The following is a 24,053-nucleotide window of genomic DNA, read 5'->3' as shown; positions in this document are numbered from 1 at the left end:
CCTGTCGCCGAGACGGATTGCCGATGCGCTGGCACAGCGTTTGTTTAAGACGGAGGTGCGGGATCAAACCCGCATTCACACACAAGGTGAGGCCGTACGACGTGAGGCGTCCACTCAACGCGTCCGAAACGAGCCGGCGAGCAGGGCGCGACAAAACACGGCGCGGAGTGAGACCCTCGCAGTCACCACTAGATGGTGATATATATATGCAACGTGAGACTGCACGAACGCTGGTGAGTTTGACAAGACGCCCAAGTCACGAACGGGTGTAAGTGTGTCCATCGTACGTGAGCCCGTTGTGGGTGTTTGCTTGTGTGTGCAAGTGAAATGTGGGACGACTGAATGCATTGTCTCATCACCAACTCCGCATTTCACATAGCCTCCACGAGCAAACCTGGGCATGCAGCCCAGCTCAATTATTAGGTACGGATCCTGCTCAGGAAAGTAAGACACACTTGGAACAGTGTGCCCCGTGACAATTAAGTTAAACTAATCTAGTGGCACACACACACACGCACGCATCCTGGATTATAACATACACCCCCCCCCCCCAACTTTTGCTTTCATATCACAGGGGGGAAAAAAATTCATCTTTTGGCGCGAGGAATGCGGTCTATGTTTTATTACAAGCACCCGACAGGGGCGCGAGATGGCTGGCTGCGCAACTCACGTGCACGAGCTGCTCCTGGGTGTCGAACTCGCGCAGGCAGTCCTCCCAGTGGCAGTTTGTCTCGTACACCGCCTCGGGCTCCTGCTTCAGCTCGTCGCGGTCGGCATCCTCCTCGAGCTGGGTCATCATCTGCTCCTGCTCCTGCTCGCGGGGCCGGCGGCGCCGCCACGTAAAGTCCAACGTGAGAGACGCCGGAGAGCCACACGCGGACGTGGGATTCCTTCCCTGGGCCGTGCGCCGTCTCCCTACTCTGTAGGATGGGGTGCTTGGTTTGTTGTCCTTCCCGCCCCCCCCGCACCTCCGATTAGCACAACCGGGTTCTTCAACCAGTGGCTCGTGGGCCAGATGCGACCAGTGAGTGTTCTCGGGCTGGCTATGCGGAGCTATGACCCTAGCGAGCGATGGTGGCTCGCCGAGACATAAAGAGATACAGATTAGTGAGATGATAAAGAGATGGAAAAGATAAACATGAGAGCTGTAGACGAGAGATAGAGATCAGCCATACAAAATAGAGATAAAAAAGACAAGAGGAATAAATACGCGGCCAGATTTACAGACGTTATAATATCATGTGACATAACATGTGACGTGATGTCATGTGGCCCACCAACATTCGCTCACGTTATAATGTGGTCCACTGGAAAATAGTCAACAAACCTTAGTATAGATGCTTTTGGGAATGATGTAGCTTGACAAAACCCGATGGTTTTAACTCCCTACTCAAAAGACTGTGTCCCTCATGTGCGACCCAGATTTTTCTTCATTTTACCCACGTGACTTTACCGAAAGAACCAAAGAGTATGGATTTCTGCAGTCACAAAAAATTCAAATCAAGATTTTAAAAACTGTTCCCAACTGTCAACTGAGAGAATGAGATAAATGGGAGAATGGTTTAGAAACTTCTAAACTCCCCGTAAGGTTAGCATGGTGAATATATGCTATATCTTTTTTTTACATAAGTAAAAATTCATAGTACGTACATCAGAGCTTCTTTCCAATCACAATAAGCCCCGTCTCTACTCTCTTCAAGAACAAAAAACACTCAAGTCAATTACGTTTCTTACAATAAATATTAGTTACATTTATGAACGAAGCCAATATCTTTAAACACTTCTGCCAACGACCGTATATAGGTCACATAACCAATTTTGGAAATTTTTATATCAATCTGTGAATCAATAAAAAGTTATTTCAATCAATTAAAAACCCACTGACCATAATAACTCCATCTTTTAAAAGGGAATCCTGGTAGAAATACAATGTGAACTGATATACTGTTCACAATCTCTATCATTCGCCGTTTGCTATTTAAGGGGCCTTTTCCCTTGAAAACAGTTTTTGTCTTAATTTAAATGAGTGTTAAACTAACAAACTTTGGGTTCACGTTAATAAATATCTTTTTTGTGTTTTATTTTAAAGGTCGCGTCAAGCAGCTTCACAAGTAAGATAAACGCAGCTGTCCACATGTATTCATACACAACTCCGAAGCTCCGCGCCGTGTTTCCAAGACACTAATCACAGCGCTCAGAGCCTGACCCAGAGCCAAGAGTAAACAGGAAGGCTGCCAGAGCAAGTTCACTCACAAAAAATGAGGCCACAAATCAGAACCCGAGCGTGCAACGATGTTAATTCACCGACCGAAGGGCCACGTGTTTATGTACAACAGCTGTAACGCCTCTCGTTTGTGCTGCAAGCTTGCTGGTGCAGCGCCAAGGATGATGGTTCTGCTGCGTGCTAGTTTATGATTTCCCGTGCCTTGTAAACAGCACCTGCCGCCCATCTCGCGACGCGGGGCTGCCTCACCCAGAGACAACTGAGCTGCAGCTACAGACCCGTGTCGTTTTCCCCCAGACCCGTGCCATCTTCCCACAGCCATCCTCAGTTGGCTTAAGAGCTCCATGAGGAGGTGGGGTGCAGTCTGGACTCTTGAAAACGAGATAAACACGTAATGTCAGAGGTTGTTCACGGTTGTTTGGCAAAGAGTCCAAGACGGTATTCATGGGACACACGCCTGAGGCTAAAAATGCTTCAGAGTATTGCCATTAATAAATACTACATTGTTAAAAGAACACACAATATACTGTACCGTGAACTCATAACGATAGCAAGTGGAAGGCCACGCTGGAAATTCATGCTAAGCAAGGGGGCCAAAGTGGCTGAGGAAAAGTGGTTGAGTGAGAAAGAAGGAAGCAAAGAGAATGTGGAGAAAAGTATTGAAAGACCTTGAGCAATAACAGAGATCAGCCGTCCTCTGGTGCTGGATGACATGCTGCCCGCACGGTGCCTGGCAAAGGCTGCAGCTTGAGAATCGGCCTCTTTAGCCACCAATGGCGCCGCATTGTGACTTACAGTCAATGAAATCCTTCAGCGCGGGCACCATCCTTTTACGAGACGGGCAGATGGCATGAGACACACATGTTTGGATAATGGCCATTCTTCTCTTTGGCTCAGCTAGTGTGATGTGCATTATCATATGGTCAATACAAAATTACCGTCATGGTGGGCTGGAGATGAGGTGGAGTTGTGGGCCGCTGGTAGATGAGTCTCGTGGAAGCCAGTCACACACGTGCCGTTTACCCACCCGACGGTCGCTCCTCTGACACTCACCTGCGTGACGAGTGCAGCCGCCATGGCCGAGGCCTCAATCTTGGCCTTGGTGCGTTTGGTGTGGGCCTGCGGGTCGCCCGTGCTGCTCACAGCCGCCTCGCCGCCCGACTTACTCTGCAGGGTGGCAAGCAGAGGGGCACGGCTTCAGCTACACGTGCCATCCATGAAAGAAACAGCCACTGTGATGCGAATTTGAATCTTCACGCAGTTGACGCCTTTCATGTTCATTTCTGTCCTCTCATGCTCACACGACACCCATTTTCTTACGTGAAATGTACAGACGGATGCCACTGATGAATAATTTTGATGACTATCTGCTTTCATTGAGTCAGCCCTCTTGAGAGGGAGACGCAGGGCTAACACCGCTGTGTAGGCAGCAGAGCGATGGCCCCCTGTGCTAGCCTGGGACTCTAGAGTGGAAGAGTGGACCGATGGAAGGGGCAGTACCTCCGTGGCGTCGTTCCGGCCTGAGGAGCTACCGGAGCCCAAATGATGCCGCAATGGGGTGTGCGTGGCGGAGAGAGGCGGCAGCGGTGGCGTGTGACCGAAGGACGAGCGCTGCCGGCTCAGGATCTGCTGCAAGGCCATCGGTGTGGGGGCACTCGGGAAGCCGATGGCCGGGCTGGGTTCAGATGCAACCAGGAGGGAAGGGACAGGGAGGGGGACAGACAGCACCCAACATTTTTAGATGCCACAGTGATGGATTGATCGCACGAACGCACGATGGAAAATGGACAAGTGCGGTGATGGAATGGCAGCCAAAAGAAGGGAATACATCCCAGAGGACGACCGACCCCGGCAGACTTGGAAGAGTTGGATTGTGGGAACGTGGGCACATGAGGTGATAGTGTAAGAAGGCCTTCATCCAGCAATAAATAGAAAAATGTTTCACGATAAGAATCTATCCACCGGCGGTTGGTGGACTACTCATGCCACGGCGGTTGTTTGATGTTGCTTCACCACGCTGGTCAGTGTGGGTTTTGAGGAAGTGGGCTCAGGGGAGGGGGGGGGTACAAGGACCAGTTCAGATATCACTTGCCACCGATGTTAGGCATGGTCGCGAATAAAACTCGGGTCGCAGAGTTCATGGAGCAGTGCACTAACCACTGCACCACTGCCCTCTCCCCCATCATGATGTTGATGGTGATAACTTCAATTGTCTGAAAACATGAAATACGATTAAATGCACCTGTATTTTTTTCTACATCTGTATCGTTAATACATGCGTTAAGCAATGATGTTGAATCATTAGATGAATCTGAACAGCAATTTGCCACAAATACTGACTCGCTGAGATGAAATAACCACACAAGATACACTCCACAATGTGTGTGTGTCTGTCGAATTGTATATTTCAGCACTGCTCTTTCATTTGCATACACAAAAGTAGCCTTTGCGATATGAGATTAAATTCATATAAAAATCTCACAAAAGGAAAATGTTAGACGTGCTCACTGTGAACATTAAATATTTACTCCATCACAAACACAATAATGGACGGTCCTCTTTAAGCGTCTTAAAAACCACGTCAGAGCTGCGTGACCTTTAATACCCAACTTCGGTTTATTCACAATAAATTATAAACGATGTGCTGCGTCCTCGCACGGGGCCCTGTCCCCTGCACCATCTCACCCCTGCCGCTCTCCGTACCGTGACCACATGAGCGCGTATGGTGCAGTGGCGCCGCATCGTTGGCATGGGCTCTGGTGCAAGGAATTAAATGGGCCCCCCCCTGTTCAATTTCGCTCTCCGCCCCCCCCCCCCCCCCCCACCTTTCTTCTTAAATCGGTGCCTGGGCCCTTTTAGCCTTCTGGCCCGTGGGCACCGGTGCAGTTGCACACTCGATGGCTGTGCCAATAGTGTGGTTGCACACTCTTGTTATGCAGTGCTTTGGACACCGGATTGGTGAACCATAAATTCGTTAATTTACACCTTCTAGGTTTTCCAGATGAGCACCACTGTATTGTCAGCAGTCGACAGTGAACATTCTATGAAGAGACTGGCACCAGCCATAAGAATGTAAATTTTCCGAGGATCTTATGGCCATTACTATCAAAATTAGCTCCACCTACCGACTATTTGAGCATGTAGACACGCTGTCCTGAATTGTTATTTTTAAGGCTTTCCAACTAATGTGGACCGTGTTTATGCATTAGTATTGGGCAGGGCACGATAACTGTTGTAAACATGATCCAATATGAGCAAAACTTCGCTCTAAAGTTTTTTGTAGCTTTTAGGGCCGTACCCAATTCAAAACCAGACAAATTGATCAAAGCATCTGAGTCCAAAGGACTATTTGCAAATACGCAAACACATTTTGCTTTGACAGGAACCTGCCGGCTTAAACCAATCTGACGAATATGCATTTTTTTAATTCCCCCATTTTGTTAATGTCTCAGAACCCCATTTCACCTGACAGCGCTGGCCGACAGGTGCCCGTAGGAGCCGCTGGCCGCCGAGCTGCTGCGCGAGCTGCTGAGGAAGGCGAGCAGCGAGTTGGGTGATGAGCGAATCATGGCGTGCAAGTCCAGCCCCGTCTCGGACGCCGGCGAGATAGACAGTGCCCGCTTGCGGCTCAGCCGGGCGCCCCCGACGCCGGCAAACGCCCCTGGTGGACGTGGGCTCGAGTAGCGGGAGGCGGCTATGGGGGGGGGGGGGGGGTGTCAAAAGAGGGCATTGATCCTGGCGTCAGCCTCGTCTTCAGCATCCTCACCGTTTTCTTCACGACGACGTCATTGACAAATCATCGAGGTGAGGACCACGTGTACGACCGAGATGGCAGCACGTGTTTGAATGCACCAATAACGATGTATTTGGGTTGGCGACATTGCCTAGCGGTCGTGCGTTCGGCACTTCTTGCAGAGGTCCATGGGTCGATTCCGGAGGTCGCCCCTGGTTAATACTGCAGGTGTATTTAACTGTAAAAAAATACAACGCGCCATCTGCTTCACTGTGGGCGTTAAAGATCCCGTGACATCATTCGCAAGAGTAAGCGTCAATGGTCCGAATTTGCCAAATTTTAAAAGTTACTAGTAAAGTAATGAATTGGAATTGTGTGTAGAAACCTCCTGCTGGAAAAGAGTCATGATACTCAGTGAGGCGTTTATGGGTAAACAAGCTTATAAAAAAAGTTTGAAATTAATAATTACAGAGGTTATTTATTACATTTTTTTTGCCATCAACCAAAAATCTGTCTATTAGTTCACCACGAGGTATTCATTTAAGAGGGCACATGCTGCTGATGAGGCTCCGTGTAGTAAAAGCCAGTGCAGGATTTTCTTTTCTTTTTATTAATAATCATGGAAAACATCATCCACCGCTTAAAAAGAGTACAATTTCCGTAGGGTATTACATTTTGGCAAAACATCCCATGTATTTATTTTGTTACACAGCATCTGCTGAATAAGCACATAGATGCATGCCATGGAGTATTTTGATCCTTTTTTGTGTTCGCGCTGATTAAAACGATAAACTTTCTCTGACAATGAGACACCCACAGCAACATGAATCACACTATCCATTCTGCTCCAGTACATATTGTGGGTTTTCCTCTCCTCTTCCACAGACATAAATATGTAGGATTCTTAAGATTCCAAAAAGCTCAAGGATCAAAGGCAAACTAAAGCCCCCTGCCAAGTAAAATGGAAGACGCTGGACGTATTACAGTGAAACAAGGCAGATAACTTTAACGCTGCTCTGCTTGAGTTGAGTGCATTTTGAAGCACTGGTGTTTTATCCAGTTCGCATCTCATCCTGCCTTGCGTTTTGCCACAGCATTACAAGAGCTACTAATACGCAAACTTTATTTTCAGAGGTTTGTGCGTGTGTTTTGTATTGTGGATATTCGACGGCAATTCACGCTTGATCGGAGGCCAGGGACAGTGAATAAGCCTTCTGGTCCCTGTCCAGCGCACGCGAGCATCACTGATTAAATAATATCCGACTGTTTGTACACATGCATGCCGCTTGCTGACTGTGAACCACTGAACCGGGAAGAAAATTTATCTTCCGTGAAATCACCTGTGCAGTCTGCCTCATTAATAAGGCCCGCTCGCGTATTCATAAGCCGAATCAAACCCGGAGAAAAGGGGGGGATTGGAGGAGGATGAAAAAAATCCGCACAGCCATTTCTCAGCGCTGCCCCGTGCATGATTTACGACGGCCTCGCCGCATGTGAGCTCCCGCACCATTAATTTTGCGTAAACCTGCCCGCCTCGGGCCCCCCAAATAAAACCCGTGTAAGCAAGGAATCACCGCAGGCCCACGTGTAAAATGAGCAGGCGCATTCTTTATTCAGATTTAGACGTATTGCCCTGTCAGGAAGGACTGCACTGTGCATTAGGACTGTAGTATTACGCCGGGCGGTAATATCCGAGGAGCAATGGTGTGCAGTCACAAGAACAGCATCCCCTTAGAGCCAACGTTGAATGAAAGCATTCCTCCAGTGACCTTAAAGCAAAAACATCGCCGAGCTTGACAGTGGAAGTAGAAGACAGACCTCCTCTAGCCAGCTGAGAGGTAAATTTATCCCGGTCGTGACGTTAAACCCACGTACGGCGATGTTGTCACTGAAAGATCACTGTTCAGGAAGCGAGCGGAAGCCACTTCAACTATCCTTCCCTCGTCTGGTTCAAGAACCCAAGTGTTGTATTTAGAAAAAAATGATTGCAAAAAGCCATATATTATTTATGACACCATTAAAGGCATGTTTTATGTATTTGGCCTAAATATTGATGCATCAAACACAGCACTGTGCTTCGTGTTTATTATTGCTCACGCATCAAAATGTGAAATGTTGTTTTTTAATAGGATCAAGGATTTGGTTTCAAGGCCATAAGTCCGTAACTGCCATCGTCACCTCGTGCCAAAGCCAAGAGACGTTTACCAATGGCTGGGCGCCACGTTGAAGATTTCACTGTCGGCAAGTCCGCCTAGGGACTGGCCTCATGTTATCCCAAAACGCAATGACCAATGGAGAACTGACCACCGGTTCCAGCTCCACCCATGAACCAAGATGTACAAACAAAATTCTGCTCTCGACACCAGCTGGATCGTGGCTGTTGGAATCTGTTGTCGGCAGCAAAATAGTCTGCCAAAATGCTGAGAGATTCCTTAGGGATCGAGGAAGAGGGAGGGCCACTTGGCGAAGGTGTTAGAGGGGAGGGGTAGTTTTTTGGGGGGGGGGGGGTGTGTGGCAGAACAGCTGGGTGGATATCCTCCACGACCAAAAATACTTTGTTAACATTCACGCCGAGGTGTCGGCCAAAATCGATGCCCTGACACTTCTGCCCATCCAGCTGTCAGCACGAGGGCCACTCTGTGCCGATGCACCAAGAGACGACATAATCTCTATCTTCTCGCAGCTGTTCACTACACCGCGTTGTTTAATGGACCTTTCACCAGAGGCTTGTACTTTGTTTTTTTTTTCCGGCGAACTCCTGTTTTACAGGCACAGACTACAAGGAGATCTCCAACAAATGCCAATTTAGTCTATAAAATTGTACAATTTGATTAGTTTTCTTTTTTCACTTGAGGCATTAGAAACTTGTACAAATCTTAATAATTTAGTGTTTGTCATGTCAGATATTTTATTTTTATTATTATTAAAGGTTGATGGAAATGCATTTAAATAAATGAGCGTAAATAAGTGACAACATATCTTGTCTTGGTAACGCATTTCGTCAAGGGGCACCAGGCAGTCGACGTACTGTTGCATAAAACCCCGCAAGCGATTACACTGATTTAGTTTCCCTTTGGTCAGCTTTAAATACTAACGGAGGTGTTTTATTCAACTGATTGCTGCCGAGGACTACTGGCGAAAACCTGGGGCCTACCGTCGAGGTGGTGCATGTAGTCAAGGGGCAGGCCGGTGGGACCCAGGGACGGGTGGGGTGGCAGCATTCCCGTTGAGTAGGCCGGACTCCCATGGCTGGCCATGAGCGCCAGGTGCTGGTAGTACTCGGCTGAGGCGGCGCCAGGTGGCGGCGTCGGGAAGGTGAAGGCCCCCCGCTCTTTCAGGGCCTCATGGGAAGCTGAATAGGCCACAAGGGAGACAGGGCAATGGGACGACGATTTGGTGAGGTTCAGGGAACCCACACAACTTGACTTCCTGACATCTGAACAATAACAAAGCTGGTGGTGATTAACATGGGCCAATGTTATTAAACAGGTATGAAACTAAAAATGTGCAGATAACATTAACACTTGTGATTTTAAATTTAAATATTTAAAAAAAACATCGTTACATGTGTGTATTAAAATAATGAAGAGATTGACCACAACTTTATCTTTAGCTGGATACAGATTTACCGGATACAATTCCGCTTGACAGAGAAAAGACCTTGGCCATGTTTTTGACTGGTGTGTATGAAGACAATTAGGACGCCTGTATTTCAAGGTATTGGAATAAAAAGCCACTTTGCCATGAACATTGTCTTCACAGCACTTTATGAAGTTTTGTGCGCAGAATAAATAAAAATGTTCATGTTGCAGTAATGAGACAATATTAATCGTATTTCTTTAAAATACTACAGGAAGCAACGGCAAATATCAACAATCACTTGATGCGTCGCAGAAAAACCGTGGTCATTAAATGTGTATTCAAGGCATCAATGTCGTTAAAGCTGACTGCTAAACTACTGGCATGCTTTATTTATTTAATAAAGCATTAAGGTGGATTTTAATCACTGAACTTCTGGTAGTCACTTTAAGTTTATTGTTATGGTAATTTAGCAAGTTATAAAATTAAACCACGAGCTTTTATGATAAATAATTCACTGTCCTGAAAATTACATGAACAGTTAAAACTAAAAATCCTTTCCCTTGGGAAATATACATTTTTGGGTGTGTGAAAGCACATATTCTTCTGTGTTTCACATTTACAAATGCCAACTGTAGCAGCCAATTGCGGGGCCTGCCTAGCTCATGCACTTTATTAGGGGTCTGACAATACTGGGATTTTGTTCACCACGTCAAGAACTTTGATGAAAAGAAGTAGCAATAATAGCGTGACAGGAACACATGGTCGAATGGGGCTCTGGTCATTTTTTTATTTGAAAACAATACAAACTACACCTCTCGGAAATAAAACATCCTTGCCTGATGTATATGTTGGTCGACAGGACGTCTGTGCCGGTAGTCGGCCTCCTTGTGTTCCAGCGCAATATTGAGCATTCACTGCCAGCACACAAATCGGGCCAAACATCTCGGTGACCCAGCAGCACAAGCTCAACCGAGTGGCAGGACACATACTGCAGGATGGTGGCAGCATGGTAGGGTTGCCACCAGTCCCCGTTTTCTCAAGACGTGCTCTTTCTGAAGTAGCTGTCCTGGGTAATTTGTAACTCTTCCTGGAACATTAAAAATCCTAGTTGTCAGACACCTAATGATATACCACTCAAAATACTACATTTGACTACGGTTATTTCCTCTTCTAGTGAAGTGAGATATTCTTCTTTCCATGATATGTCCTGGGTTTGTGTCCAAGAGTTGGCAGCCTTAGAGCATGCATTGCTGCGTACCTTCGGCAGGGCTGAGGCCCCGGGCAGCCGAGATGACCGACAGGGAGGGGCTGCTGTGCATGGAGCGCAGGTATTGCTCCACATACGGGCTGACGAACGCGTGCGCGTGTGCATGCGCATGCGCGTGGGCCGGGCTGAACGGGGCCTCCAGCCCCGAGACTCCGTGGTGTGGGGAGAATCTCACGTCCGAGATCGCGAGCCTTGACGAGATCATCGGAGGGCTGTGGGGCAATGCAGGGCAAGACGCACAACGAACATGGTTAACGTTGTCCCAACCTCCAACTCTATCGACAGCGTGGTACAAGCAAAGGCTCTCTCGGGGAGAATGTCTGGTCAAACTCGGCAAAATGTCTGACTCCCGTAGCAGCCCCTCATAAATCCCACCTCACGCTGTTCCCAACACTTTCTCGCTATGGCTCCTGCCTTTAGAAAGATGGAGCGCCGGTTCTGTTGTCTGTCAAACCTGTGCCAAATGGTTCAGAGGGAGAGGCAAAGAATCCCAACGGTGGGCGCTGCTCCCTGGTGTCCTGGGGCAGGTCGCAATCCCTCAAAAGTGCAAGGATAAAATTGCTTGCCACTCTGACCAGTAAGATCTGCCTGGATACGAGGAGGGTTGTTTATTTAAAATTGACAGGGAAGGCATAAAGAAACAAACGCTGCCTCACAAAGGCAATCATCAGGGGACTGAATTACTCTTACACTGCAATTCAAAAATCTGGTTCAAGTGTTGTGCAGAGAACACTCTGAGCGGAGAATAATGAATAATGTTTAATGAAACATGACACATAAAATGCAAATGCCCTTTACGTTTACACAGATCAAAAACGTGGTAGTTTTTTTACAGCTCCAAACACGCGGGCACACTTTAACTCAGAGCAGTCTGATGGGCCTGGTGAGTGTGCACATAGGTATTTACAGCACAGTTGCTCCCAACAACTAATCCGGAATAAGCCCCAAGACATGCGACTGTGGGCCACATTACAGCAGCATTTCTCCCCTGCCACATCCCACACAGCACGCTCGTAGTTGCTCATAGCTGACGCATATAAGCATTCACTGATGGATTACTCTGGCCGTTATTAGTCCCAGGATCAATGACCTAAAGAAACCTGCCAACGTGACAAAACTCTCCCCGGCGCGATCGTCTCACGTTAGCGCCACGTCCTGTAAGCTCCACTGCCTCTTTTCAGATTTCTCACAATCTTGTTTTCATAACCACCGCTTAGCGGACTTCAGCCTTGGTTTGCATTTTTGTTCCCCCCGCTTTTGCCATTTCGCGCACACCAAAAAAAAAAGCCCACGGTCTCGGGCGTCAAGTAATACGAGGTGACATTTCTGGTCACGGCGAAACTCGCTTAAGGTCCCGAGTCAAGGCGCCTTTGTGTTTGCTGTGCCACTCCGTCCCCAACCGCCGGCCCGTCCGCCCGCCCGCTTTGCCCCCGTGCCGCTCGCAGCACGAGAGTGAGAATGCGACCTCCACCGTTGGGGGGGGGGGGGGGGCCGGGGGGGGGGACCCCGGGTGTTGTTTTGACAGTCGCAGATTAACACGCACAACCTGCCGCCTCGCGTAGCTGTACAGTGCAGCGGCCAGGAGGAACCAGCAGTTAGTTGGTGGATTACAGCAAGAACATTTATTTTATTTTTATTGACTGTAATTTACTTTCGCCAGCCCCCCCCCCCCCCTTTTAACAAAGGCAATACTTCGCACGTTCAATCCAATTAACGTGAAATATTTTCCACGCGCATATCTTCTGTAGTTATAAAGAACCTCCTCGTAAGTTACGTCGAGCTGACAAATTGTGGGTTAAAAAGAGAAATAGGATGAAAAAACGTAAAATTATGCTTTTGTCCAACTTGAGGCAGGAATAAAACGTCTGCAGGAAATTCCGTCCCCCGCCGCGCATCTCAGAATCAGAATATTTATTCATACTGGGGGAATCTGATGAGCTATAAAGCTCTTTTTCACGGATGTTCAGTAGATCTGGCGGGGTGCGAGGCTGTGGCCTTTCTCCCGTGAGGCTGCATGAGCACTTTCTGTGGAACTGGCGTGACCTGCAGGAGGGAAGGAAAGAATTTTTGGAATGATGTGGGCAGGGCCAGATGTTGAGGAGATAAGTCCCCTTCAACTGGGAGGAGATTGCTCGAATCATCAGAATTCCAAACTTTACACTGTCCAGGGGAAAAAAAATTAACGATAAGAAAATATCAAAGCAATGAAAAGCGATATGTAGTGTACATTTACAACTTTCATTCGATGCAATTGTGTTGTATTTCTCATACTTAAAGCTTGCTGAATCATATAGCAAAAAAAAAATTCCGAAATTCATGAATACAGACAATGATACATTTTCTTTGACTCAAACAAATCGCTCTCAGGAATCTGAGAGTAAGAGTGACTTGTTACCTTGCATGTCCCTACCTCTGCCAGCATTCTTATACTTTGAATAAAGCAGCCCTCAAAATGCCCGTCTTCTTTTCGGGCGATGTTTCAAAGCCCCCCGCGGCCCAGCCAGCGGCTGCCCCCACTCTGTGGCCTCAGGCCTTCCTTAGAGTCGGGTAATTCAGCCCCATCCCCCCCACCACTCCTCACGCAAGTCCCCCAGCCCCACTCCCACCGAGCAAGGTAATTTGAGAAAAGAGTGACGCAGAGCTCTGATCCGTCCATCCCTCCTTCCTCATCTGCCCGTGACGAGATGCTATCTGAGGAGGGTTTTACACTCAAACCCCGGTTTAGTGGGATCCCCACCAACCCTCCCCCCAACCCGCTCTCCCTGCCAATGTTCTTCTCTCCCACTCCCAAACTCCACTCCAACAGAAACGAAAACAAAAAGAATGTGTTTGAGTCTCTGTTTCTCGTTCGAGGGGCTCAGTGAGACACTTCCACAAAAAGAAATACTCTGAGGGGAAAATATCCTCACAAGCTATACAAGGAACCATCGTTTATGTTGTGGTGGAAAGGTCACCAAATAAAATTGGTATTTATTTAATAATACGTTTTTGTTGGACAATGTTTACAACAGAATAATTTCCATTTTGTCCTTCACTCATTTCTCTTGTTGATTCCAGAAGGTTGTCTTCTCTCTCTTTTTTTGCATTCCGGCATATAAAATGTAACACAATACCCACACACACACACGCGCGCGCGTGCGCACGTGCACGTGTGTTTCTCTCAGGAATGCAATTCTTTAACAAGGCAAGGAGGGAAAAAAACAGTGCGAGTTTGTAGGTGCATGCTCATTTAAGTCACACATGTTAATCGTTTTTCTTGCCGCCACATGGGCCACATGAGTGTCTGCGTGTCTCACCGACATCAACACCCGGACTTTGATAATTGCAACTCCATGAGCAAACGCTATTTAAACATCCATTTTTTTTACTGGATGTACAAAGATGTATGGGTGTTTACCAAACACACATTAGACGCAAATTTCAAACTCAAATATTTTCTTGTGGAAAATCGGAAAGCGTTTATTACCTTCATCTTGTCACCCTGTAACTTTGCACGGGGTTGAAGACCGAATGCATAAATGGCTCACTCTTCAATTCCTTCAGGAGTCTGATTTATACGTGTGGGTATAAGCCATATTGATTAAGGAGCCAATGGAGTTGTGCTCACATGCTTTTGGGGGGAATGTTATTGATCACCCCGTGCCCAACAGAGGCGTTAAAACCGCGGACAGCTTGTCCAAGCCAAGCAATGGGTGGCGCACGGTGGTAGGGGCTCTGTGGCATGTCCGTGCACCCACTCAGCTGCATGGCAGGGGAACAGAGAGAGGGGAGGCCACCCGCCCGCGCTGTCTGCATTATCTCCTTGAAGAGCAATGGGCGCAGGTTTGGATTAGCCGAGAATGTGTTCAGATAAACTCATTGGCGCACGCTTCCTTTTATGAGACGCATGAAAGAAAATGATGACAGCGAACTGACCCGGTCTTTGGAGTGGGAGTAGAGGAACGTTGTTTCATGTGGTTGAATTTGTATTTTTTTTAATGCTGTTGAGTTTTAAGAATTTTGCTTACAAAACAAGCGAGTCACTGCAGGGATGTGAAATGTTCGTTTCCATCATTTATCACTCCCCAGACATTTTGTGCATTGCAAACGTATCATTACAATTGTGATGGATGGGTGCAGAAGTCTGGGAATGGCTTTGAAAGCATTTGCTGTATCCATGTGCAAGTCAAGGAGAGGCTCCGGTGCAGGACAAAATCCCTGCTGAGCTTATCGCTCCGCGAAACCGTTTAAGTCTCTTTCTCAAGACAGTATCTCCTCAATACATGACCGGCATCTTTTTGAGCCGAACCTCTTCGCCGCACAATAAATCACGCACGGGCAGCAAATATTCTCAAAGCGTAAAAAGGTGCAGGGTGTGCAGGCAAACGCTAAAACCACTTGTCCCTGCTTGCGCTCCATGTGCCGCAAATGGGTCGGCGGGGCCTCACGACGGGCGCGGAGGAACCGCCCTCCCGCTATCGAAGCCGGGAAGGCGACGCGCCTTGGCGACCGGACGCCCGCCATCTCTCCACTATTTTGCCGAACAATGCCTCAGCCGCCGAGTCGTCCCCGATCACCCGGTCTGATTCGGTTAGCGGTGCACGGGCGGCACGTGGGATGCGAGTGGAGGCTATCGGTCCGAATGAGTGCCATTAATCACGGCGCGCAGGGCTGTTAGGTGTCCCTTTGTGGGGCTGCTCTGTTCCCTGTCAAACCCCGAGGCTGTGGCGGCGGTGGCGTTATCGTGCCCCCCCCCCCTCCTCCTCCTCTCGCGCACCTAAACAGCCGGCGTGATGGATGGCCGCGGGCTCCTGGCCGTGCGAGGGTGTGCGTCACTCTCCAGCACATTGCATTACTGGCACCGACGCCGGGATGTGGGGAGGATCGCTGCCTCTAATCTTCAGAAAATTTTGAGTGCTTGGAAAAAAAGAGGTTTTAAATGTTTTATATTTTTTTGCTGAGCTTCGAAATCGGCCAAAGGAGAACATTATGGCAACTTTCCGCCATACTTTTAAGCATATTGCAGAAGTTTGTTTTTGTGTCCAGCCACTTTACGTTGCAGCGAGGTTGCTGGAGTTGTACGGCCATCCCCTCGCCTCCGATTGGCACGGTTGGCTACATACGGTGCAAAAGAAGTTCAACATGCAGCACATACATCAGGGATGGGTGCTTTGGTGAGCACAGGGCTCTCCCAGCTGGGGATTCTGCCATCAGACATATTTGTGGGTGGGGTAAAAATGCTTAGTTGAAATCAAATGTTTTGTAAATGTCAATTTTCAAGATATATCCACAAGCCCGGTGGGCTTTGCATTTCATGCATTATTCAAAAAAGAAACCATAAAATGTCCACAAAATTCAGACTCCGCACTTGACATTGAGTCTTAAGTAATTTTGAAGCTGCAGTTATTTTTTTAATTTAGAAAAACGTATTTGAATTAAGTGCAGATTTTAAAAGTAATGCTTTATCATTCATCCTACCCTAGGGTTACACTATATTTAAACATGTTTTTAAGGTGGGAAAGCATATTCAATTACCCGACGCATATTTATGCAAGAATAAAAATAAATTGCTACAGCTAAAAAAATAATTATCCCAAGCATGGAGTGACAAAAAATATAGCCGTTTCTAGCGCTGACGCCGATTTAAAATAAACGTCGACTCGCAGCCGCTGCCACAGAAACAGCGCCAGCGGCAGCTGCACAAACCCCAGAGCATGTTCGACGTAACGAACATCATTAAATATTTGTCCACAAAGTATGCCCACTGAGCGAATGATGCACTGCGCTGTTAATAAGGAGCTTTCCTGTGTTGACAAACGTAGGGCCGAACATGCCATATCGGTGATACTACTAACACCAACACATCGTTGAAAAACTACAGTCAATATACTGTTCGTGTAAGATGCTGATATTTTGGGAAATGGCTCTATCCTTAAACGCTCCTTTATTGTTGTACATGTTTAATGAGGTAGAGTTGGTCATTCCTGCTGTAGGACAAGCGGCCGAGCTGCATCCACTGCCACCCTTACCCGCGACACCCGCAGTGGCTGCGCCCCCCCCCCCTGCCCCCCCCCCTCCGCCGTCGTAGCGCTTACCCATGCAATGGGTGGAGGTGGGGCGGCTCGAAGTAGTAGCGGCCCTCGTGGTGGCGGCTGTCCAGGGGGATCGGCGGGTGGAAGGCCGGGAAGAGCGGGTGAGGAGCGGCTGCACAACAACAAGAGATGGGGGGGGGGGGGCAGGCAGTTAAGGGGAGGTCGGATGGGGGGGGGGGGGTTTCAGCGCTAAAGCTTCAAGTGCTGTTGTAGTTAATTATCACCAACGAAGCCAACGGCACGTCGACCGAGTCCAAGCATAATTCAAGCCAGTAAATACACTCAGGGGTGATGAAACAAGATGCAATGCAATACAATGTGGGTTTATAGCACGTCCTCTACTTGCACCCGCATCTCAAGACACTGCACAGAAACAGTAGGACGTTTGCATCAATGGGGGAAAGGAGGCATGTTGGTTTGTTCCTGCAGATTTGACACATTTTGGAAGGGAACGAGCACTCACACACTTTTCGATTTAAAGCTTTCGTGACTGCAATGATTCATCTTCTTTGGTTCTTTCGGTAAAGTCACGTAGAATGAGAATAAAATAATAAATTGATAAAATAAAATAACACAATAATATTCTCACGACGTTTCGGCCACAACACAAGCGGCCTTCATCAGGTGAAGGGACGAGACTGTCTGGTAGGACAGCGCTGGAGGCGGACGCGCTGAAAGCGCTGCCCGCCGCCCTCGACGACGACGTCTTGGCGGCGTTCCTCGCCATCCCGCCGTCCGAGAGGTCCACCCTCACGCAGGCATTTGACCAGATGGCCACTGTTTTCGAGCCACCGCTGAACACCCGCCAGAAGTTCGCCGTAAGACGTAAAGGGGATGGTGAGTCGGCTCTCGCCTACCGAAGTGCGCTCTTGGCGCTGGCGAAGGCCACGTTCCCATGAATGGACCACGACGGCCTTGACGCCTTGGTCCTCGAGAAGATGTTGGGAGTCGCGAAGGACCTCCATACTGTGCTCCCCACCGAGGACGGTGAGGTGTCTTCACTCAAGATCGCCAGGTGTATACAGGCGCAGCAGAACCTGCAGAATGACAGGGTGTTGGTGGCGTGCGCTACGTCTTCCACGGAGCCTGGGGCCCACACAGATGAGGAGCCTGCTCCTGCATGCTCGCTGCACCAGTAGAGCGGCATTCGTCGGGGTGACGGCGGCCGGACGACCGGCGGCGGGCGATGTCTGCATCATCCCAGTCCAGCAGTGGACGGGTCGCCTGCTACGACTGCGGCCTGCCGGGGCACGTCCAATCGGGCTGCCGGGTTCCCCGACGGCGGCCCCCGGAATGTCCGCCTTCCAACGACTCCCTGCTTCCTAAGGCGAGTCATGGCGCATCCCACACTCGGCCCTGGGGATCACTTCACCCATCAGGGGGTCCGATTTGCGTCAGGGTCGCGCGCGGGTTCGGGGGGAGTCGGTGCATGTTCGCAACGCGTGGCCGCTCCGACCGGATCAGTATTCGGAGCTGGCACATCGAGTGGTTGTTGTGGCCGCGGGATTGTCGGCTGTGCTTTGGTTCATTGAGGGGGTTGAGGTTCGCATGCTGGTTGACATCGGCACGTCTTCAACCATTATTTCCGACCTCATTTACAATATTTTGCCCCCCTGGTGTCGGGTTTTGGAGCCGGTGGATGCTCCGTGTTTCCCCGCCAACGGCAGATTGTTGGGGATAATCGGTCGAATAACTGTTGAGTTGCGCATTGCCGATGTTAAATTGTCGGGTCATGTTTTGGTTTCTACGGTCCTGGCTGTTCCATGCTTACTGGGGACTGATTTCCTCTGCAAAATGCCCCTGAAGATTTGTATCGACCAGGGCTGTTTGGAATTGCTGTCGGAGCAGCGTATGGCATTTCTCCCGTCTCCGACCCGCATGTGTTCTGCTAAAGCCACGGTGCAAGCGCTTGCGTGCCGAACGGTGCGGATTCTGCCCGGCGCGCAAATGTTGGTGCCCCTTCGATTGCGTAAACCGCTCGATGTGCGCGCTGAGGGGACGGTATTGTGTTGGGTCCCTAAAATAAGCTTCGTTGGAGGATGTCACTTATAGCGGCTCAGACGCTGGTGTTCTGGGACCAGGAACCTTTCATACAAGTCCTTAATGCCGGGTCGGACACGACGGTCATTCAGGAGGATTCTGTGCTTACACATGCGTCTCCGGCTTGTCCGGAGAAGGATGTTGTGGGGAATGTCGGGGTCGGCGTTCAGGCTCACAGACCTCGAAAGGTGGATGAGGGCTGGATAGATGGACTGTGCTCTGAATGTGGCGATTTATCTGGGGGACAAATGGGGAAGCTGAGAGTGCTCCTGCGGGAATTTTCCGACATTTTTAGTAAAAGTAAATTTGATATCGGTCGCACGTCCCTTTTGAGCCACCATATTGACACAGGAAATGCCGCCCCGATTCGGCAGAATCCTTACCGCCTGAGCTCGGCCGAAAAGGAACATGTTCAGGCGGCGGTTGATGAGATGTTGGCCGCAGATACCATCTAGCCATCCACCAGGCCATGGGGTGCTCCGATCGTACTTGTTAAAAATCACGACGGCAGTTTGCGGTTGTGTTGATTTCCGCAAGCTTAACAAGGTTTCTGTTGTGGATGCATACCCCTTGCCTCGTATGGACGATTCATTGGACACTTTGGCGGGCGCGTGGTTCTTTTCCACCCTTGACCTTCTGTCAGTCTTTTGGCAGCTGCCGCTTGACGAGGTTTCAAGGCCCAAGCCGGCTTTTAGAACACCGCAAGGGTTGTTTGAGTTTAACTGGCTTCCGATGGGGCTCCACTCCACGCCGACCACCTTTCAGCGTCTAATAGAGTTGGTTTTAGCGGGCCTCCAGTGGGATTCATGCCTAATATATTTGGATGATGTCATTGTTTTTGGTCGCACGTTTGATGAGCATTTGGATCGCCTGTGGGCTGTTTTCATTAAGATGCATGCGGCCGACCTGAAATTCAACCCCCAGAAATGTCACCGACTCCAAAAATCGGTTCGATACTTATATAGTTAGCGAATTGGGCATCGCGACAGACCCGGAGAAAACTGCTTGCGTTGGGACATGGCCGACCCCCACCTCGGCCAGCGAGTTACACAGTTTTATCGGCTTTGCCTCTTACTATCGCCGATTTGTCGTGGGTTTCACATCTATTGAAAAACCTCTCCACGCATTGACAAATAAGGGCCAAAAATTTAATTTTGGAGGAGGAGGAAGCTGCGTTCTGCTCCATTCGTCGTGGGCTAGTTAACGCCCCGACTTTTCGTTGCCATTCATTTTGGGCACGGACACCAGTAATACCGGCATTAGTGCGGTGTTATCCCAGGTTGTCAATGGCGTTGAGCACGTGGTCACATATGGTAGCAGGGTGCTGTCTCCTGCCGAGCGGCGGTACTGTGTAACGCGCCCTCAGGTCAATTGTCACGCTGGCTTGAAATCCTGCAGGATTTTTCGTTCCAAGTTACATATCGTAAGGGTTCTCGGCATATGAACGCCGACACCCTATCGCGATTGCCCGTGGACGTTGTCGACCGGCCGGGTCGAGGGGACGCTTGCAGGCGGAGGACGCGTTTCTCCTTAAGTTGCACTGGCGTGTTAGGGAGACCGCCGGTGGCACAGCTCCACGAGGTGTCACCTTGTTTGACCTGCGGGGCGGGCTGCTCATGTATTGGGACGGAGCATTGCGCCGTTATGCTATTGTTGTCCCTACCGCCCTGCGTGGCGAGGTTGTATGGGCTGTGCATAAACGATTGTTGCATCTCGGAGTGCAGAAGACGCTGGCCGCTCATAAATTGAATTTTACTGGCCGGCCATGGCCTCCGACATCGAGGATCTGTTTAACGGCTGCGTATAATGTGCCCGGGGGAAGCCGCCAGCGAGATCCTGTTGCCCTCCGCTGCAATCCATCCAGGTGTCGCGTATTAACGAAATTGTTGCCCACGATATTCTCGGGCCGTTTCCTACTTCCGAGCATGGAAATAGGTACTTGCTCGTAGGCGTTGAGTATTTCTCATGCTGGCCTATGGGCTGGCCGCTCCCGAATCAATTGGCTGTGACTATTACTGAGGCGTTCCTCAATGGCTATGTTCTGGATAAGGGTGCCCCCAAGCGCCTCTTGACGGATCAAGGTAAAAAAGAATTCATCCAAGCTGCTGCATGAGGTTTGCGATTTGCTGGGGACAAAAAAGTACGCACGTCACCGTACCACCCGCAAACAGATGGAATGGTCGAATGCCTACACCGGACTCTGACCTCCATGTTGAGTCACTTGGTCAGCGAGTCACAGGTCAATTGGGACTTGCATATTCTTGCGTTTCTCGCCGCTGGCTACTCTCCCTTCTTTTTTATGTATGGGAGGGAGTATGATCCTCCCATCGATGTGCAGTTATAAGCTGCGCCTGCCGCGAAAGTGTCCAAAATTTCTGATTCGGTTCGTTTCACTCTTGTCAAATTTTCCAAGGCACAGGAAGCTGCCAGTGTTAACTCCTGGGCCAGACAGTTGGCCAATGAGCGGCTCAAGGGAGCCCGTGTTTCCCTGTGCGATTGGACTCCGGGGGACAGGGCCTGGTTGTGTTTCTTTTCTGCCCCCAGGCGCCGTGCGATTGATGCCTCGCACGCGGCCGCTCGTGTCGGCCTCGCGTGCTCTGAACGTGAAGGACCCGATGACCCGGCCTACCGCTCTTCGTGAGGAGCCGGCTTCGTCGGGTCGAATTTTTGTTCCCCCCAGGCCTTCCAGGGCGAACAAGCCCAACCCGCCTGGAGGCCCGGCGTCACGGACTCGCTCAAAGACTCGATTCGCATGATCCCCGCACATTGCACACTCCCACGCCGTCATGGGTTGTCGCGCTCGCATGCGTCGTGGCGAGTATTTGGCTGGTCCTGCTCGCCATCGAGCTCATGGGCATTGTTACACGTTGTGGGTGGGAGATGTTGACTGCGGGGACCTTGTGTGACGTGCTTGTTGGATTGTTATTTGTTCGCTGTTGTGTTTTTTTTCCCCTCTTTCCCTTTTATCTCAGTGTAAAGTTGTACAGTTGAGTTTGGGTAATTTATTGCGCTGTTATGTTATTGTTGAAGCACACTTGCTTGTTATTCTTTATATATGTACGTCGGTTGCTTTCTTGCAGGACAGTTGGCAGCCGGGACGGCTGGATGCTATGGAGGGGGGGGGTGATGTATTGACTCTGAATGTCACTGTGTGGTGCCGGGCTTGTGAGGCCACGGCGGATAATATGGTGTCATTATGTGCAGCCCGGTTACTGGGCATAGTACCAACCCTAGCGGGGCTTGGGTGAGTGCTGGTTAGTGCAGAGGCACCACGTACAGTGTGCGGTGCGGGCTCCCGGTGAGGGAGCGAGAGAGAGTGTCAACCAGCCAGGGTTACGTTGGGGCATGATACGCTGGTTGATCTGCCGACACTTGACCGGATGATATTGGAAGGGGGCCGCTGGGTGGTCACGTGGTATAGAAGAGCTCTCGGGAGCCTTCGGCAAGGGGCAAGAGAGATCGAGAAGGTGGGCGGGGCGAGAGGCGGAGCGAGCCCCAGCCCAGGCCGATATAACGGGGGCCCCGTGTGGGGTACGGGGTTCTTGACTTGGTGAGTGAAGATCCACGTCGGGTTGAAGAAGCCTCGAGCTGGGTCTCGGACCGGGATAGCGAGACCGTGTCTAGTTCTGCCGTAGCGTGGTTAGATGGGCGTTCAACACCCGAGTGTTGGTTACGTATTGTTGTGTTGAGTTGATGTAATAAAGTGTTGCTCCCAAGACAACGTCTGCGACTCAGTTGGACTCACTACATAGATAATGTATTGTACCAGATGAAAACCCATTGAGCAATAGTTATCTTTGTTTCCATGGAGACTTGGCATAAATATAAATACCTACATGATACAAAAATATGGTAGAAATATACAATGAGCAAAAAGCTTGGAAAAATGTGCATTTATATACTGTACACATCTAAATGCAACATAAAACGGAAAAAGTGGTATTTATGGCTATTATTTATTTAATTGAGTGGAAAGATAAACATATCTGCACCAAATGACAATTTTCAAGCCCTCTTCCAATGTTGAATTTTTTTCTCAAACACTGTAATGTTTAAAATCAAGACTGCTGCTTAAATCTCTTGTAAAGTATAAAATAATATTAACTTAGAACGATTAAATTTTGATTTAAAGCTTTCGTGACTGCAGTAATTCATATTCTTAGCCCTTTTGGTAAAGTCACGTTAAAGGGAAACAATAAAATAATAAACGTGACTTTACCGAAAGAGCTAAGAATTAGAACGATTAGTTTCTCACGTTGCTTAAATGTAAAAGGTTCAGGTAACCAGCTCTTATGCCGAGCCATATATAACTCGTACACTTTTTCCATAGAAATATGGAATTGTCGCCACTTAAACCGGGCTATCAACTGATATTAACCACTGCTCCGTGATCACTAAAGTGGCGACACACTTTTTTTTTTACAGTCAACAGAAACTGGCTGTTTCTTAGCATCTAACTTTCCTCCTTCAAATATTACATTTAGCCACTTTTTGTGATACGCTAAGGATCCCGAAAACTGGTTTAGATCTGCATTTGTTCTCTCTGGCTCCTCATGGTGTTTCACTGTTTCTCCGTGTTTGTTCCTGCTGCTACCCGGCCGTATTGAGACATCATTGGCGTGTGTGAATCTCATACCCAAAGCTGCCCCATTTAGAGCCAATCTACCCGACCAGCGACACGGAGCTACGTGGGTCTCTAAGCTGAACAGCACTCAGGTGCTCACGGAGAGGATTAAGGCACAAAATGTCGATGGGGGAAATGATTTGATCCATTACTGGTTTCTTCCCTCTAATAACTGCCATCTGTGTCAAACACATCCGTGAGCATAATGCTGCGGTGGAGACGCACAAAGAAAACAAATCCTTCAGCCAGGGCATAAGACGTCAAGCTGCTTTAACAAAATTCAAGCATTCCTCAATTCCCGTGCGGCAGGGTGGAGTGCATCTGCAGGGTGCCCGACACCCAGCGACAGCAGCAGGAGTGATGTTTCCTAATGATGGAGGGCTGCTCTCCCGCGTGTGTAGAACACGTGTGTGCTGCTGCCACCGACGCCGCCACCGCCGCGCTTTCAAAGGTTGCCGTCATTAGCGGGCGCCTGCAAATTCGTTCCTCAGACCCCACCATACTGCACCGAA

At 49.2% G+C, this 24,053-nt stretch overlaps 1 protein-coding gene and 1 long non-coding RNA gene across 3 annotated transcripts in view; one reads left to right on the top strand and one right to left on the bottom strand.

The window, feature by feature from the left end:
- The window catches only part of LOC116946583 (zinc finger protein GLI4-like), an 81,898-nt gene that overhangs the window by 13,460 nt on the left and 44,385 nt on the right, over positions 1–24,053 (bottom strand). Inside the window, exons 4-10 of one of the 2 annotated variants that reach the window (XM_032961640.2) lie at positions 16,881–16,989; positions 10,798–11,018; positions 9,112–9,309; positions 5,690–5,918; positions 3,725–3,899; positions 3,278–3,391; positions 671–811 (exon numbers count right to left, since the gene is read on the bottom strand). In XM_032961640.2, the coding sequence (XP_032817531.2) occupies positions 671–811; positions 3,278–3,391; positions 3,725–3,899; positions 5,690–5,918; positions 9,112–9,309; positions 10,798–11,018; positions 16,881–16,989 (1,187 nt within the window). The remainder of the gene's footprint in view (positions 1–670; positions 812–3,277; positions 3,392–3,724; positions 3,900–5,689; positions 5,919–9,111; positions 9,310–10,797; positions 11,019–16,880; positions 16,990–24,053) is intronic. The other variant, XM_032961648.2, reaches the window with a different exon arrangement.
- On the top strand, positions 5,929–9,705 carry LOC142929330 (uncharacterized). Its single transcript, XR_012945607.1, has 2 exons — positions 5,929–6,028; positions 8,087–9,705. It is a non-coding gene; the product is annotated as an uncharacterized LOC142929330 (long non-coding RNA).

The sequence above is a fragment of the Petromyzon marinus genome, chromosome 2, assembly GCF_048934315.1.
Source record: "Petromyzon marinus isolate PM22_M1 ecotype Great Lakes invasive population chromosome 2, UKy_Petmar_22M1.pri1.0, whole genome shotgun sequence".
Taxonomy (NCBI): Eukaryota; Metazoa; Chordata; class Hyperoartia; order Petromyzontiformes; family Petromyzontidae; genus Petromyzon; species Petromyzon marinus.
This window is presented reverse-complemented; position numbering and strand designations above follow the sequence as displayed.